The sequence below is a fragment of the Crinia signifera genome, chromosome 3 (genome assembly GCF_055691185.1).
Source record: "Crinia signifera chromosome 3, ASM5569118v1, whole genome shotgun sequence".
NCBI classification, from domain to species: domain Eukaryota; kingdom Metazoa; phylum Chordata; class Amphibia; order Anura; family Myobatrachidae; genus Crinia; species Crinia signifera.
The window spans coordinates 340,761,560-340,781,426 of record NC_139219.1 but is presented as its reverse complement, the minus strand read 5'-3'; the positions used below and the strand labels follow the sequence as shown (position 1 = coordinate 340,781,426).

The 19,867-nt window shown below is 56.6% G+C and overlaps 1 protein-coding gene across 1 annotated transcript in view; it reads right to left on the bottom strand.

Annotated features, from left to right (window-relative positions):
• The window catches only part of IFT172 (intraflagellar transport 172), a 207,807-nt gene that overhangs the window by 111,877 nt on the left and 76,063 nt on the right, over positions 1–19,867 (bottom strand). Inside the window, 2 exon segments of the mRNA XM_083178982.1 lie at positions 4,099–4,206; positions 16,450–16,586. Of these exon segments, the coding sequence (XP_083035108.1) occupies positions 4,099–4,206; positions 16,450–16,586 (245 nt within the window).

The following is a 19,867-nucleotide window of genomic DNA, read 5'->3' as shown; positions in this document are numbered from 1 at the left end:
CCCTACCATATACATCCCCCTGCACTGACCCTGCTCCTCTCCCTACCATATACATCCCCCTGCACTGACCCCGCTCCTCTCCCTACCATATACGATCCCCTGCACTGACCCCGCTCCTCTCCCTACCATATACATCCCCTGCACTGACCCCGCTCCTCTCCCTACCATATACAATCCCCTGCACTGACCCCGCTCCTCTCCCTACCATATACATCACCCTGCACTGACCCCGCTCCTCACCCTACCATATACATCCCCCTGCACTGACCCCGCTCCTCACCCTACCATATACATCACCCTGCACTGTTCCCGCTGATCTCCCTACCATATACATCCCCCCGCACTGACCCCGCTCCTCTCCCTACCATATACATCCCCCTGCACTGACCCCGCTCCTCTCCCTACCATATACATCCCCCCGCACTGACCCCGCTCCTCTCCCTACCATATACATCACCCTGCACTGACCCTGCTCCTCTCCCTACCATATACATCACCCTGCACTGACCCCGCTCCTCTCCCTACCATATACATCCCCCCGCACTGACCCCGCTCCTCTCCCTACCATATACATCACCCTGCACTGATCCCGCTCCTCTCCCTACCATATACATCACCCTGCACTGACCCTGCTCCTCTCCCTACCATATACATCATCCTGCACTGACCCTGCTCCTCTCCCTACCATATACATCATCCTGCACTGACCCTGCTCCTCTCCCTACCATATACATCCCCTGCACTGACCCCGCTCCTCTCCCTACCATATACATCACCCTGCACTGATCCCGCTCCTCTCCCTACCATATACATCACCCTGCACTGACCCCGCTCCTCTCCCTACCATATACATCCCCCCGCACTGACCCCACTCCTCTCCCTACCATATACAACTGCCCACACTGACCCCACTCCTCTCCCTACCATATACAACCCTCCACACTGACCCCGCTCCTCTCCCTACCATATACAACCCCCCCCGCACTGACCCCACTCCTCTCCCTACCATATACAACTGCCCACACTGACCCCACTCCTCTCCCTACCATATACAACCCTCCACACTGACCCCGCTCCTCTCCCTACCATATACAACCCCCCCCCGCACTGACCCCGCTCCTCTCCCTACCATATACATCCCCCCGCACTGACCCCGCTCCTCTCCCTACCATATACATCATCCTGCACTGACCCCGCTCCTCTCCCTACCATATACATCACCCTGCACTGATCCCGCTCCTCTCCCTACCATATACATCACCATGCACTGACCCCGCTCCTCTCCCTACCATATACATCACCCTGCACTGACCCCGCTCCTCTCCCTACCATATACATCCCCCGCACTGACCCCGCTCCTCTCCCTACCATATACAACCCTCCACACTGACCCCGCTGATCTCCCTACCATATACATCACCCCGCACTGACCCATCTCCTCTCCCTACCATATACATCCCCCCCGCACTGACCCCGCTCCTCTCCCTACCATATACATCCCCCCGCACTGACCCCGCTCCTCTCCCTACCATATACATAACCCTGCACTGACCCCGCTCCTCTCCCTACCACATACATCCCCTGCACTGACCCCGCTCCTCTCCCTACCATATACATCCCCTGCACTGACCCCGCTCCTCTCCCTACCATATACATCCCCCCGCACTGACCCCTCTCCTCTCCCTACCATATACATCACCCTGCACTGACCCCGCTCCTCTCCCTACCATTTACATCCCCCCGCACTGACCCCGCTCCTCTCCCTACCATATACATAACCCTGCACTGACCCCGCTCCTCTCTCTACCATATACATCCCCTGCACTGACCCCGCTCCTCTCCCTACCATATACATCCCCCCGCACTGACCCCGCTCCTCTCCCTACCATATACATAACCCTGCACTGACCCCGCTCCTCTCCCTAACATATACAACTGCCCACACTGACCCCACTCCTCTCCCTACCATATACAACCCTCCACACTGACCCCGCTCCTCTCCCTACCATATACAACCCCCCCCGCACTGACCCCGCTCCTCTCCCTACCATATACATCCCCCCGCACAGACCCCGCTCCTCTCCCTACCATATACATCATCCTGCACTGACCCCGCTCCTCTCCCTACCATATACATCACCCTGCACTGATCCCGCTCCTCTCCCTACCATATACATCACCATGCACTGACCCCGCTCCTCTCCCTACCATATACATCCCCCCGCACTGACCCCGCTCCTCTCCCTACCATATACATAACCCTGCACTGACCCCGCTCCTCTCCCTACCACATACATCCCCTGCACTGACCCCGCTCCTCTCCCTACCATATACATCCCCTGCACTGACCCCGCTCCTCTCCCTACCATATACATCCCCCCGCACTGACCCCTCTCCTCTCCCTACCATATACATCACCCTGCACTGACCCCGCTCCTCTCCCTACCATTTACATCCCCCCGCACTGACCCCGCTCCTCTCCCTACCATATACATAACCCTGCACTGACCCCGCTCCTCTCCCTACCATATACATCCCCTGCACTGACCCCGCTCCTCTCCCTACCATATACATCCCCCCGCACTGATCCCGCTCCTCTCACTACCATATACATCCCGCCGCACTGACCCCGCTCCTCTCCCTACCATATACATCCCGCCGCACTGACCCCGCTCCTCTCCCTACCATATACATCACCCCGCACTGACCCCGCTCCTCTCCCTACCATATACATCCTCCTGCACTGACCCCGCTCCTCTCCCTACCATATACATCCCCCCGCACTGACCCCGCTCCTCTCCCTACCATATACATCCCCCTGCACTGACCCCGCTCCTCTCCCTACCATATACATCATCCTGCACTGACCCCGCTCCTCTCCCTACCATATACATCCCCCGGCACTGACCCCGCTCCTCTCCCTACCATATACATCCCCCGGCACTGACCCCGCTCCTCTCCCTACCATATACATCCTCCCGCACTGACCCCGCTCCTCTCCCTACCATATACATCCCCCCCGCACTGATCCCGCTCCTCTCCCTACTATATACATCCCCCGCACTGACCCCGCTCCTCTCCCTACCATATACATCACCCCGCACTGACCCCGCTCCTCTCCCTACCATATACATCCCCTGCACTGACTTCGCTCCTCTCCCTGCCATATACATCACCCCGCACTGACCCCGCTCCTCTCCCTACCATATACATCCCCCTGCACTGACCCCGCTCCTCTCCCTACCATATACAACCCTCAGCACTGACTCTCCCTACCATATACAACCCTCCGCACTGACCCCGCTCCTCTCCCTACCATATACATCCTCCCGCACTGACCCCGCTCCTCTCCCTACCATATACATCCCCCCGCACTGATCCCGCTCCTCTCCCTACCATATACATCCCCCTGCACTGACCCCGCTCCTCTCCCTACCATATACATCACCCCGCACTGACCCCGCTCCTCTCCCTACCATATACATCACCCCGCACTGACCCCGCTCCTCTCCCTACCATATACATCCCCCTGCACTGACCCCGCTGATCTCCCTACCATATACATCCCCCCGCACTGACCCCGCTCCTCTCCCTACCATATACATCCCCCCGCACTGACCCCGCTCCTCTCCCTACCATATACATCCCCCTGCACTGACCCCGCTCCTCTCCCTACCATATACATCCCCCCGCACTGACCCCGCTCCTCTCCCTACCATATACATCCCCCTGCACTGACCCCGCTCCTCTCCCTACCATATACATCCCCCCGCACTGACCCCGCTCCTCTCCCTACCATATACATCCCCCCGCACTGACCCCGCTCCTCTCCCTACCATATACATCCCCCTGCACTGACCCCGCTCCTCTCCCTACCATATACATCCCCCTGCACTGACCCCGCTCCTCTCCCTACCATATACATCCCCTGCACTGACCCCGCTCCTCTCCCTACCATATACATCCCCCTGCACTGACCCCGCTCCTCTCCCTACCATATACATCACCCTGCACTGACCCCGCTCCTCACCCTACCATATACATCACCCTGCACCGACCCCGCTCCTCTCCCTACCATATACATCCCCCTGCACCTACCTCTCAGCTACATGAATCTGTCTGGCCTCCAGGGACAGTTTTCCGAGGCTCTTCCACATGGCTTCGGTCTCTGCAGACAAGTCCAGGGTCTCCAAGAAGTTGGCGGCTCTGCAAATAACAGCCCAGAGATTAGCAGCAAATGATATAGAAGAGACCAGAACACATAATAAAAGTATTGCTAGAACGCTGGATGCTTATATTACACGTGGAAGGTGTACAATAGACGGAGGGACCTGACCTTCACACCCGCACGCAGGGATGGGGCAATACAGAGCCCGGCTGATGTTCCCCATCTGTATCCCCCTAGCTGTATTACACTGACACCCCCGGGTCACACCCGCACGCGGGGATGGGGTAATACAGAGCCCGGCTGATGTTCCCCATCTGTATCCCCCTAGCTGTATTACACTGACACCCCCGGGGTCACATCCGCACGCAGGGATGGGGTAATACAGAGCCCGGCTGATGTTCTCCATCTGTATCCCCCTAGCTGTATTACACTGACACCCCCGGGGTCACATCCGCACGCAGGGATGGGGTAATACAGAGCCCGGCTGATGTTCCCCATCTGTATCCCCCTAGCTGTATTACACTGACACCCCCGGGGTCACATCCGCACGCAGGGATGGGGTAATACAGAGCCCGGCTGATGTTCCCCATCTGTATCCCCCTAGCTGTATTACACTGACACCCCCGGGGTCACATCCGCACGCAGGGATGGGGTAATACAGAGCCCGGCTGATGTTCCCCATCTGTATCCCCCTAGCTGTATTACACTGACACCCCCGGGGTCACATCCGCACGCAGGGATGGGGTAATACAGAGCCTGGCTGATGTTCCCCATCTGTATCCCCCTAGCTGTATTACACTGACACCCCCCGGTCACATCCGCACGCGGGGATGGGGTAATACAGAGCCTGGCTGATGTTCCCCATCTGTATCCCCCTAGCTGTATTACACTGGCACCCCCGGTCACATCCGCACGCAGGGATGGGGTAATACAGAGCCTGGCTGATGTTCCCCATCTGTATCCCCCTAGCTGTATTACACTGACACCCCCGGTCACATCCGCACGCAGGGATGGGGTAATACAGAGCCCGGCTGATGTTCTCCATCTGTATCCCCCTAGCTGTATTACACTGACACCCCCGGGGTCACATCCGCACGCAGGGATGGGGTAATACAGAGCCCGGCTGATGTTCCCCATCTGTATCCCCCTAGCTGTATTACACTGACACCCCCGGGTCACATCCGCACGCGGGGATGGGGTAATACAGAGCCCGGCTGATGTTCCCCATCTGTATCCCCCTAGCTGTATTACACTGACACCCCCGGGGTCACACCCGCACGCGGGGATGGGGTAATACAGAGCCCGGCTGATGTTCCCCATCTGTATCCCCCTAGCTGTATTACACTGGCACCCCCGGTCACATCCGCACGCAGGGATGGGGTAATACAGAGCCCGGCTGATGTTCCCCATCTGTATCCCCCTAGCTGTATTACACTGACACCCCCGGGGTCACATCCGCACGCAGGGATGGGGTAATACAGAGCCCGGCTGATGTTCCCCATCTGTATCCCCCTAGCTGTATTACACTGACACCCCCGGGGTCACATCCGCACGCAGGGATGGGGTAATACAGAGCCCGGCTGATGTTCTCCATCTGTATCCCCCTAGCTGTATTACACTGACACCCCCGGGTCACATCCGCACGCAGGGATGGGGTAATACAGAGCCTGGCTGATGTTCCCCATCTGTATCCCCCTAGCTGTATTACACTGACACCCCCGGGTCACATCCGCACGCAGGGATGGGGTAATACAGAGCCCGGCTGATGTTCTCCATCTGTATCCCCCTAGCTGTATTACACTGACACCCCCGGGTCACATCCGCACGCAGGGATGGGGTAATACAGAGCCCGGCTGATGTTCCCCATCTGTATCCCCCTAGCTGTATTACACTGACACCCCCGGGTCACATCCGCACGCGGGGATGGGGTAATACAGAGCCCGGCTGATGTTCCCCATCTGTATCCCCCTAGCTGTATTACACTGACACCCCCGGTCACATCCGCACGCAGGGATGGGGTAATACAGAGCCTGGCTGATGTTCCCCATCTGTATCCCCCTAGCTGTATTACACTGACACCCCCGGTCACATCCGCACGCAGGGATGGGGTAATACAGAGCCCGGCTGATGTTCTCCATCTGTATCCCCCTAGCTGTATTACACTGACACCCCGCAGTCACATCCGCACGCGGGGATGGGGTAATACAGAGCCTGGCTGATGTTCCCCATCTGTATCCCCCTAGCTGTATTACACTGACACCCCCGGTCACATCCGCACGCAGGGATGGGGTAATACAGAGCCTGGCTGATGTTCCCCATCTGTATCCCCCTAGCTGTATTACACTGACACCCCGCAGTCACATCCGCACGCGGGGATGGGGTAATACAGAGCCTGGCTGATGTTCCCCATCTGTATCCCCCTAGCTGTATTACACGGACACCCCCGGTAACACCCGCACGCGGGGATGGGGTAATACAGAGCCCGGCTGATGTTCCCCATCTGTATCCCCCTAGCTGTATTACACTGACACCCCCGGTCACATCCGCACGCAGGGATGGGGTAATACAGAGCCTGGCTGATGTTCCCCATCTGTATCCCCCTAGCTGTATTACACTGACACCCCTGGGGTCACATCCGCACGCAGGGATGGGGTAATACAGAGCCCGGCTGATGTTCCCCATCTGTATCCCCCTAGCTGTATTACACTGACACCCCCGGGGTCACATCCGCACGCAGGGATGGGGTAATACAGAGCCTGGCTGATGTTCCCCATCTGTATCCCCCTAGCTGTATTACACTGACACCCCCGGGGTCACATCCGCACGCAGGGATGGGGTAATACAGAGCCTGGCTGATGTTCCCCATCTGTATCCCCCTAGCTGTATTACACTGACACCCCCGGTCACATCCGCACGCGGGGATGGGGTAATACAGAGCCCGGCTGATGTTCCCCATCTGTATCCCCCTAGCTGTATTACACTGACACCCCCCGGTCACATCCGCACGCGGGGATGGGGTAATCCAGAGCCTGGCTGATGTTCCCCATCTGTATCCCCCCTAGCTGTATTACACTGACACCCCCCGGTCACATCCGCACGCAGGGATGGGGTAATACAGAGCCTGGCTGATGTTCCCCATCTGTATCCCCCTAGCTGTATTACACTGACACCCCCAGTCACATCCGCACGCAGGGATGGGGTAATACAGAGCCTGGCTGATGTTCCCCATCTGTATCCCCCCTAGCTGTATTACACTGACACCCCCCGGTCACATCCGCACGCAGGGATGGGGTAATCCAGAGCCTGGCTGATGTTCCCCATCTGTATCCCCCCTAGCTGTATTACACTGACACCCCCCGGTCACATCCGCACGCAGGGATGGGGTAATACAGAGCCTGGCTGATGTTCCCCATCTGTATCCCCCTAGCTGTATTACACTGACACCCCCAGTCACATCCGCACGCAGGGATGGGGTAATACAGAGCCCGGCTGATGTTCCCCATCTGTATCCCCCTAGCTGTATTACACTGACACCCCCAGTCACATCCGCACGCAGGGATGGGGTAATACAGAGCCTGGCTGATGTTCCCCATCTGTATCCCCCTAGCTGTATTACACTGACACCCCCGGGGTCACATCCGCACGCAGGGATGGGGTAATACAGAGCCTGGCTGATGTTCCCCATCTGTATCCCCCTAGCTGTATTACACGGACACCCCCGGGGTCACATCCGCACGCAGGGATGGGGTAATACAGAGCCTGGCTGATGTTCCCCATCTGTATCCCCCTAGCTGTATTACACTGACACCCCCGGGGTCACATCCGCACGCAGGGATGGGGTAATACAGAGCCTGGCTGATGTTCCCCATCTGTATACCTCTAGCTGTATTACACTGACACCCCCGGTCACATCCGCACGCAGGGATCGGGTAATACAGAGCCTGGCTGATGTTCCCCATCTGTATCCCCCTAGCTGTATTACACTGACACCCCCGGGGTCACATCCGCACGCAGGGATGGGGTAATACAGAGCCTGGCTGGTGTTCCCCATCTGTATCCCCCCTAGCTGTATTACACTGACACCCCCGGTCACATCCGCACGCGGGGATGGGGTAATACAGAGCCTGGCTGATGTTCCCCATCTGTATCCCCCTAGCTGTATAACACTGACACCCCCGGGTCACATCCGCACGCGGGGATGGGGTAATACAGAGCCTGGCTGATGTTCTCCATCTGTATCCCCCTAGCTGTATTACACTGACACCCCCGGTCACATCCGCACGCGGGGATGGGGTAATACAGAGCCTGGCTGATGTTCCCCATCTGTATCCCCCTAGCTGTATTACACTGACACCCCCGGGGTCACATCCGCACGCAGGGATGGGGTAATACAGAGCCCGGCTGATGTTCCCCATCTGTATCCCCCTAGCTGTATTACACTGACACCCCCGGTCACATCCGCACGCAGGGATGGGGTAATACAGAGCCTGGCTGATGTTCCCCATCTGTATCCCCCTAGCTGTATTACACTGACACCCCCGGTCACATCCGCACGCAGGGATGGGGTAATACAGAGCCCGGCTGATGTTCCCCATCTGTATCCCCCTAGCTGTATTACACTGACACCCCCCGGTCACATCCGCACGCAGGGATGGGGTAATACAGAGCCCGGCTGATGTTCTCCATTTGTATCCCCCTAGCTGTATTACACTGACACCCCCGGGGTCACATCCGCACGCGGGGATGGGGTAATACAGAGCCCGGCTGATGTTCCCCATCTGTATCCCCCTAGCTGTATAACACTGACACCCCCGGGGTCACACCCGCACGCGGGGATGGGGTAATACAGAGCCCGGCTGATGTTCCCCGTCTGTATCCCCCTAGCTGTATTACACTGACACCCCCGGGGTCACATCCGCACGCGGGAATGGGGTAATACAGAGCCCGGCTGATGTTCCCCGTCTGTATCCCCCTAGCTGTATTACACTGACACCCCCGGGGTCACACCCGCACGCGGGGATGGGGTAATACAGAGCCCGGCTGATGTTCCCCGTCTGTATCCCCCTAGCTGTATTACACTGACACCCCCGGGGTCACATCCGCACGCGGGAATGGGGTAATACAGAGCCCGGCTGATGTTCTCCATCTGTATCCCCCTAGCTGTATTACACTGACACCCCCGGTCACATCCGCACGCAGGGATGGGGTAATACAGAGCCCGGCTGATGTTCTCCATCTGTATCCCCCTAGCTGTATTACACTGACACCCCCGGTCACATCCGCACGCAGGGATGGGGTAATACAGAGCCTGGCTGATGTTCCCCATCTGTATCCCCCTAGCTGTATTACACTGACACCCCCGGGGTCACATCCGCACGCGGGGATGGGGTAATACAGAGCCTGGCTGATGTTCCCCATCTGTATCCCCCTAGCTGTATTACACTGACACCCCCGGGGTCACATCCGCACGCAGGGATGGGGTAATACAGAGCCCGGCTGATGTTCCCCATCTGTATCCCCCTAGCTGTATTACACTGACACCCCCGGGGTCACATCCGCACGCAGGGATGGGGTAATACAGAGCCCGGCTGATGTTCTCCATCTGTATCCCCCTAGCTGTATTACACTGACACCCCCGGGGTCACATCCGCACGCAGGGATGGGGCAATACAGAGCCTGGCTGATGTTCCCCATCTGTATCCCCCTAGCTGTATTACACTGACACCCCCGGTCACATCCGCACGCAGGGATGGGGTAATACAGAGCCCGGCTGATGTTCCCCATCTGTATCCCCCTAGCTGTATTACACTGACACCCCTGGGGTCACATCCGCACGCAGGGATGGGGTAATATAGAGCCTGGCTGATGTTCCCCATCTGTATCCCCCTAGCTGTATTACACTGACACCCCCGGGGTCACATCCGCACGCGGGGATGGGGTAATACAGAGCCCGGCTGATGTTCCCCATCTGTATCCCCCTAGCTGTATTACACTGACACCCCCCGGTCACATCCGCACGGGGGGATGGGGTAATACAGAGCCCGGCTGATGTTCCCCATCTGTATCCCCCTAGCTGTATTACACTGACACCCCCGGGGTCACATCCGCACGCAGGGATGGGGTAATACAGAGCCCGGCTGATGTTCCCCATCTGTATCCCCCTAGCTGTATTACACTGACACCCCCGGGGTCACATCCGCACGCAGGGATGGGGTAATACAGAGCCCGGCTGATGTTCCCCATCTGTATCCCCCTAGCTGTATTACACTGACACCCCCGGGGTCACATCCGCACGCAGGGATGGGGTAATACAGAGCCTGGCTGATGTTCCCCATCTGTATCCCCCTAGCTGTATTACACTGACACCCCCGGGGTCACATCCGCACGCAGGGATGGGGTAATACAGAGCCCGGCTGATGTTCCCCATCTGTATCCCCCTAGCTGTATTACACGGACACCCCCGGTCACATCCGCACGCAGGGATGGGGTAATACAGAGCCTGGCTGATGTTCCCCATCTGTATCCCCCTAGCTATATTACACTGACACCCCCGGTCACATCCGCACGCAGGGATGGGGTAATACAGAGCCTGGCTGATGTTTCCCATCTGTATCCCCCTAGCTGTATTACACTGACACCCCCGGGGTCACATCCGCACGCAGGGATGGGGTAATACAGAGCCCGGCTGATGTTCCCCATCTGTATCCCCCTAGCTGTATTACACTGACACCCCCGGGGTCACATCCGCACGCAGGGATGGGGTAATACAGAGCCCGGCTGATGTTCCCCATCTGTATCCCCCTAGCTGTATTACACTGACACCCCCGGGGTCACATCCGCACGCAGGGATGGGGTAATACAGAGCCCGGCTGATGTTCCCCATCTGTATCCCCCTAGCTGTATTACACTGACACCCCCGGTCACATCCGCACGCGGGGATGGGGTAATACAGAGCCCGGCTGATGTTCCCCATCTGTATCCCCCTAGCTGTATTACACTGACACCCCCGGGGTCACATCCGCACGCAGGGATGGGGTAATACAGAGCCCGGCTGATGTTCCCCATCTGTATCCCCCTAGCTGTATTACACTGACACCCCCAGTCACATCCGCACGCAGGGATGGGGTAATACAGAGCCTGGCTGATGTTCCCCATCTGTATCCCCCTAGCTGTATTACACTGACACCCCCGGGGGTCACATCCGCACGCAGGGATGGGGTAATACAGAGCCTGGCTGATGTTCCCCATCTGTATCCCCCTAGCTGTATTACACTGACACCCCCGGGGTCACATCCGCACGCGGGGATGGGGTAATACAGAGCCCGGCTGATGTTCCCCATCTGTATCCCCCTAGCTGTATTACACTGACACCCCCCCGGTCACATCCGCACGCAGGGATGGGGTAATACAGAGCCTGGCTGATGTTCCCCATCTGTATCCCCCTAGCTGTATTACACTGACACCCCCGGTCACATCCGCACGCGGGGATGGGGTAATACAGAGCCTGGCTGATGTTCCTCATCTGTATCCCCCTAGCTGTATTACACTAACACCCCCGGGGTCACATCCGCACGCAGGGATGGGGTAATACAGAGCCCGGCTGATGTTCCCCATCTGTATCCCCCTAGCTGTATTACACTGACACCCCCGGTCACACCCGCACGCAGGGATGGGGTAATACAGAGCCTGGCTGATGTTCCCCATCTGTATCCCCCTAGCTGTATTACACTGACACCCCCGGTCACACCCGCACGCGGGGATGGGGTAATACAGAGCCTGGCTGATGTTCCCCATCTGTATCCCCCTAGCTGTATTACACTGACACCCCCGGGGTCACATCCGCACGCGGGGATGGGGTAATACAGAGCCTGGCTGATGTTCCCCATCTGTATCCCCCTAGCTGTATTACACTGACACCCCCGGGGTCACACCCGCACGCAGGGATGGGGTAATACAGAGCCTGGCTGATGTTCCCCATCTGTATCCCCCTAGCTGTATTACACTGACACCCCCGGGGTCACATCCGCACGCAGGGATGGGGTAATACAGAGCCTGGCTGATGTTCCCCATCTGTATCCCCCTAGCTGTATTACACTGACACCCCCGGGGTCACATCCGCACGCAGGGATGGGGTAATACAGAGCCTGGCTGATGTTCCCCATCTGTATCCCCCTAGCTGTATTACACTGACACCCCCCCGGTCACATCCGCACGCAGGGATGGGGTAATACAGAGCCTGGCTGATGTTCCCCATCTGTATCCCCTAGCTGTATTACACTGACACCCCCGGGGTCACACCCGCACGCAGGGATGGGGTAATACAGAGCCCGGCTGATGTTCCCCATCTGTATCCCCCTAGCTGTATTACACTGACACCCCCCCGGTCACATCCGCACGCAGGGATGGGGTAATACAGAGCCCGGCTGATGTTCCCCATCTGTATCCCCCTAGCTGTATTACACTGACACCCCCGGGGTCACACCCGCACGCAGGGATGGGGTAATACAGAGCCCGGCTGATGTTCCCCATCTGTATCCCCCTAGCTGTATTACACTGACACCCCCGGGGTCACACCCGCACGCAGGGATGGGGTAATACAGAGCCTGGCTGATGTTCCCCATCTGTATCCCCCTAGCTGGATTACACTGACACCCCCGGGGTCACATCCGCATGGGGGGATGGGGTAATACAGAGCCTGGCTGATGTTCCCCATCTGTATCCCCCTAGCTGTATTACACTGACACCCCCCGGTCACATCCGCACGCAGGGATGGGGTAATACAGAGCCCGGCTGATGTTCCCCATCTGTATCCCCCTAGCTGTATTACACTGACACCCCCCCGGTCACATCCGCACGCAGGGATGGGGTAATACAGAGCCCGGCTGATGTTCCCCATCTGTATCCCCCTAGCTGTATTACACTGACACCCCCGGTCACATCCGCACGCAGGGATGGGGTAATACAGAGCCCGGCTGATGTTTCCCATCTGTATCCCCCTAGCTGTATTACACTGACACCCCCGGGGTCACATCCGCACGCGGGGATGGGGTAATACAGAGCCTGGCTGATGTTCCCCATCTGTATCCCCCTAGCTGTATTACACTGACACCCCCGGTCACATCCGCACGCGGGGATGGGGTAATACAGAGCCCGGCTGATGTTCCCCATCTGTATCCCCCTAGCTGTATTACACTGACACCCCCCCGGTCACATCCGCACGCGGGGATGGGGTAATACAGAGCCCGGCTGATGTTCCCCATCTGTATCCCCCTAGCTGTATTACACTGACACCCCCGGGGTCACATCCGCACGCAGGGATGGGGTAATACAGAGCCCGGCTGATGTTCCCCATCTGTATCCCCTAGCTGTATTACACTGACACCCCCGGGGTCACATCCGCACGCAGGGATGGGGTAATACAGAGCCCGGCTGATGTTCCCCATCTGTATCCCCCTAGCTGTATTACACTGACACCCCCGGGGTCACATCCGCACGCAGGGATGGGGTAATACAGAGCCCGGCTGATGTTCCCCATCTGTATCCCCCTAGCTGTATTACACTGACACCCCCGGGGTCACATCCGCACGCGGGGATGGGGTAATACAGAGCCTGGCTGATGTTCCCCATCTGTATCCCCCTAGCTGTATTACACTGACACCCCCGGGGTCACATCCGCACGCGGGGATGGGGTAATACAGAGCCTGGCTGATGTTCCCCATCTGTATCCCCCTAGCTGTATTACACTGACACCCCCAGGGTCACATCCGCACGCGGGGATGGGGTAATACAGAGCCTGGCTGATGTTCCCCATCTGTATCCCCCTAGCTGTATTACACTGACACCCCCGGGGTCACATCCGCACGCAGGGATGGGGTAATACAGAGCCCGGCTGATGTTCCCCATCTGTATCCCCCTAGCTGTATTACACTGACACCCCCGGGGTCACATCCGCACACAGGGATGGGGTAATACAGAGCCTGGCTGATGTTCCCCATCTGTATCCCCCTAGCTGTATTACACTGACACCCCCCCGGTCACATCCGCACGCGGGGATGGGGTAATACAGAGCCCGGCTGATGTTCCCCATCTGTATCCCCCTAGCTGTATTACACTGACACCCCCCCGGTCACATCCGCACGCAGGGATGGGGCAATACAGAGCCTGGCTGATGTTCACCATCTGTATCCCCCTAGCTGTATTACACTGACACCCCCCCGGTCACATCCGCACGCAGGGATGGGGTAATACAGAGCCCGGCTGATGTTCCCCATCTGTATCCCCCTAGCTGTATTACACTGGCACCCCCGGTCACATCCGCACGCAGGGATGGGGCAATACAGAGCCTGGCTGATGTTCCCCATCTGTATCCCCCTAGCTGTATTACACTGACACCCCCCCGGTCACATCCGCACGCAGGGATGGGGTAATACAGAGCCCGGCTGATGTTCCCCATCTGTATCCCCCTAGCTGTATTACACTGACACCCCCGGGGTCACATCAGCACGCAGGGATGGGGTAATACAGAGCCCGGCTGATGTTCCCCATCTGTATCCCCCTAGCTGTATTACACTGACACCCCCGGTCACATCCGCACGCAGGGATGGGGCAATACAGAGCCTGGCTGATGTTCCCCATCTGTATCCCCCTAGCTGTATTACACTGACACCCCCCCGGTCACATCCGCACGCAGGGATGGGGTAATACAGAGCCCGGCTGATGTTCCCCATCTGTATCCCCCTAGCTGTATTACACTGACACCCCCGGGGTCACATCCGCACGCAGGGATGGGGTAATACAGAGCCCGGCTGATGTTCCCCATCTGTATCCCCCTAGCTGTATTACACTGACACCCCCGGTCACATCCGCACGCAGGGATGGGGTAATACAGAGCCTGGCTGATGTTCCCCATCTGTATCCCCCTAGCTGTATTACACTGACACCCCCGGGGTCACATCCGCACGCAGGGATGGGGTAATACCGAGCCTGGCTGATGTTCCCCATCTGTATCCCCCTAGCTGTATTACACTGACACCCCCGGGGTCACATCCGCACGCGGGGATGGGGTAATACCGAGCCTGGCTGATGTTCCCCATCTGTATCCCCCTAGCTGTATTACACTGACACCCCCGGGGTCACATCCGCACGCGGGGATGGGGTAATACAGAGCCCGGCTGATGTTCCCCATCTGTATCCCCCTAGCTGTATTACACTGACACCCCCGGGGTCACATCCGCACGCGGGGATGGGGTAATACAGAGCCTGGCTGATGTTCCCCATCTGTATCCCCCTAGCTGTATTACACTGACACCCCCGGGGTCACATCCGCACGCGGGGATGGGGTAATACAGAGCCCGGCTGATGTTCCCCATCTGTATCCCCCTAGCTGTATTACACTGACACCCCCGGTCACATCAGCACGCAGGGATGGGGTAATACAGAGCCTGGCTGATGTTCCCCATCTGTATCCCCCTAGCTGTATTACACTGACACCCCCGGTCACATCCGCACGCAGGGATGGGGTAATACAGAGCCCGGCTGATGTTCCCCATCTGTATCCCCCTAGCTGTATAACACTGACACCCCCGGGTCACATCCGCACGCAGGGATGGGGTAATACAGAGCCCGGCTGATGTTCCCCATCTGTATCCCCCTAGCTGTATTACACTGACACCCCCGGGGTCACATCCGCACGCGGGGATGGGGTAATACAGAGCCCGGCTGATGTTCTCCATCTGTATCCCCCTAGCTGTATTACACTGACACCCCCGGTCACATCCGCACGCAGGGATGGGGTAATACAGAGCCTGGCTGATGTTCCCCATCTGTATCCCCCTAGCTGTATTACACTGACACCCCCGGGGTCACATCCGCACGCAGGGATGGGGTAATACAGAGCCCTGCTGATGTTCCCCATCTGTATCCCCCTAGCTGTATTACACTGACACCCCCGGGGTCACACCCGCACGCGGGGATGGGGTAATACAGAGCCCGGCTGATGTTCCCCATCTGTATCCCCCTAGCTGTAATACACTGACACCCCCGGGGTCACATCCGCACGCGGGGATGGGGTAATACAGAGCCCGGCTGATGTTCCCCATCTGTATCCCCCCTAGCTGTATTACACGGACACCCCCCGGGGTCACACCCGCACGCAGGGATGGGGTAATACCGAGCCTGGCTGATGTCCTATTATATACTGTGTAGGTCTCCCCAGGGTAAAGGGCTGCAGGTACATGCACCATTTATAGCGCCAGCGCACCTGGTGTCCAGCATTATAATACCTGTAGTAGTCACCATCGTCAATGGCAGTGCCAAACTCTATCAGTCCTTCATCCAGAGTGTAGGACGCGGTGTTCACCCCTTCAGTGACTATCACTTCCGTCTTACCCTCACTTCTTTCCAGCTCCACAATGTCGCCCTATTGGGGCACAAGACACGGGACCTTTATTCCTAGTCCCCAGTAAGTGATGACTGCAGGTTCCATGGTCCATACAGTCTGTCCATCGGCCTCAACGCAACAGCACAACACCTCAACACACACACACACATATACACACACACCACCTCAAATTATTACACACACACACCCACCGCCTCAAATTATTACACACACACAGCCTCAAATTATTACACACACATACACAGCCTCAAATTATTACACCCACCGCCTCAAATTATTACACACACAGCCTCAAATTATAACACACACACACACACACAGCCTCAAATTATTACACACACACACCATCTCAACACACACACACACATATACACACACCACCTCAAATTATTACACACACACCCACAGCCTCAAATTATTACACACACACACACACACCATCTCAAATTATTACACACACACACACACACCGCCTCAAATTATTACACACACACACACACACACACACACACACCATCTCAACACACACACACACCACCTCAAATTATTACACACATACACACATACCACCTCAACACACACACACACACCGCCTCAAATTATTACACACACACCAACTCAACACACACACCAACTCAAATTATTACACACATACCACCTCAAATTATTACACACACACACCCACCGCCTCAAATTATTACACACACACAGCCTCAAATTATTACACACACACACACAGCCTCAAATTATTACACCCACCGCCTCAAATTATTACACACACAGCCTCAAATTATTACACACACACACACACACCCTCAAATTATTACACACACACACCATCTCAACACACACACACACACACATATACACACACCACCTCAAATTATTACACACACACCCACAGCCTCAAATTATTACACACACACAGTGTCAGATGTCGCCGCCGTGCACGGTCTTCCCCGTCCTCCGGGGCGCACGGTGGTCGGCTCTCTGACACACGTTGCCAGGCAACGTCCTTAGCGCCGGCTACGTCCTGCGCGGCGTCCGGGCGTCAGGGGGTTGCCTAGCAACCACGCTGTCCAGCCGCCCGGCGTCTTCCTCTCACTCTTTGCGCCGTCATCACGGCGCGTCCCGGAACGCGCCTTGCGCGCGCTTTTCCCCTTAAATACCGGCGTCTTTCTCCACTTAGACGCTGGCTATAATCCTTTGTGGGCGCCTTGCAGCTTCCTCACTCTGGCTACTCTCCAGCTTCAGACCTGCGTTCCTGCTGCAGTTCCTTCCCTGCATCATCCGTCTCCTGGTCACTTAGGAGCTGTTCCTGTCAGAATCCTGTGGTATCGTTCCATACCTGTCGTGTGCCTATTTTTGCTGTATCTCAGTTTGTTATTTTGTTGTATACATTTAGCTCAGTATATCTTAGGTTTATTCTGGGTCACCTTTCCTTTTAGTGTATTCCCTTCCTGGGGCCCTCCTGTCTCAGCCACCGGGGTATTAGTTAGTTCTCCTCTTGTACACCTGTTACCTCCGCCGGTTGGTTGTCGCCACCACCTAAAACGCTTTGGAGGGCACCGGAGTTGCACAGGCTTAACCCGTGCTTCAAACATGGCTGCCGTGCGAGAAGATCTAGGGCCTCTGCACCTTCCGGTGGACCTATAGGGTGGCAACAGAGTCAGCGGCTGAGACAGACTCTCCCTGTCCATACTGACCTATCCACTCTGGTCAGTTCCCTGTGCGCTCCTGTTTACCCCACAGGGCCCTGCCCCCTCATGTCCCTTGGTCTCGGTGTTGCGCCAATCGACCGGTAATGATTACCAGCTAGGACCTATGCCCTTTTCATTGTGGGCCAGGTATCCTAGCACGTCTGAGCCGTGTCGACACACTTCTGTCGAATAGGGTGGGTGCTCAGCGGCTAACAGTATAGCCAGCCTTAAAAAATTGTCGGTATCACCCGGCTCACCATTTTTTGCCTCTGTTTTTTCCCAGGGGTAGCCGGGTATCCGGGGATCCTCTGCTTGTATGGATCCTAATGCGGCACAAGCTTTAGCCAATCAGGTCTCTCTCCTCACTAAACAGTTACAGGACCTGTCTATTAAAGTTGACTCCAACCTTGCGACTCATTTGCCTGAGCCCAAAGTTGGTTTTCCTGAAAAGTTTTCCGGTCATAGACCTCTCTTTGTAAATTTCAGAGAGAGCTGTAGATTATACTTCCGGTTAAAACCCCACTCTTCTGGTACCGAGCAGCAGAGAGTGGGTCTGGTAATATCCCTTCTCCAAGGGGACCCACAATCTTGGGCCTTTAGTTTGGGTTCAGATGATCCGGCTCTCCGTTCTGTGGAGGCCTTTTTTCAGGCGTTAGGTATTCTTTATGACGACCCTGATAAAGCTGCGTCAGCTGAGGCTTATCTTAGGGCCCTCAAGCAGGGTAATCTCTCAGCCGAGGAATATAGTGCTAAATTCAGACGTTACGCTCCTGATTCTGGCTGGAATGACCCAGCATTACAAAGTCAGTTCCGCCTAGGTCTGACGGAGAGTATTAAAGATTGTTTGGTACAGTATCCTTCTCCTCCTTCTCTTGATAAATTGATCCTTTTGGCTATTCGGATCGATCGGAGAATTAAGGAGAGACGCGGTGAAAGGGGGGTTCAGGCTTTACCCACTTCTGAGCTCCTGGAGGAGCCTTCTCCCGATTTGGGTGAACCTATGCAGCTTGGGACAACCAGAGTATTTTCCAGGTTGACTCCCAAAGAGAAGGTCCGTTGACGTACACTGGGTCTGTGTATGTACTGTGGTTCTAAGGATCATATTTTAAACAGATGTCCAGTATTGTCGGGAAACGGCAAAGCCGAGAAGTAATGGGGAGTGTCTTCTCGGGTTGTTCTTTGTTCTCCTCATCTGATTCTTTGTTTCTTCCGGCCAGTTTTCAAGTGTCTAGTGCTCCTTGGGAGGGTCAAGCATTGGTGGACTCTGGCGCGGCAGCTAATTTCATGGATAATAAAATTGCCAAAGAGCTAGGGTTGCCTCTGCTACCATTAGTTTCACAGGTTTCTGTGTGTGGGTTAGATGGTAGTACTCTGGCCGCAGGAGCCATCACTCATTATGTCGAGTTACCAGATTTCCGGGTTGGAGTCTCCCACTCGGAGAGTATATGTTTTTTGGTCCTTCAGTCCCCCATTGCTCCGATTGTGCTTGGCCTTCCGTGGCTCAAAAAGCACAATCCGGTTTTTGATTGGAGGTCCGGAGAGCTGATACGGTGGGGTAAAGAATGCTTTGAGAATTGTATCAAGCTTCCAGCTCTTCTT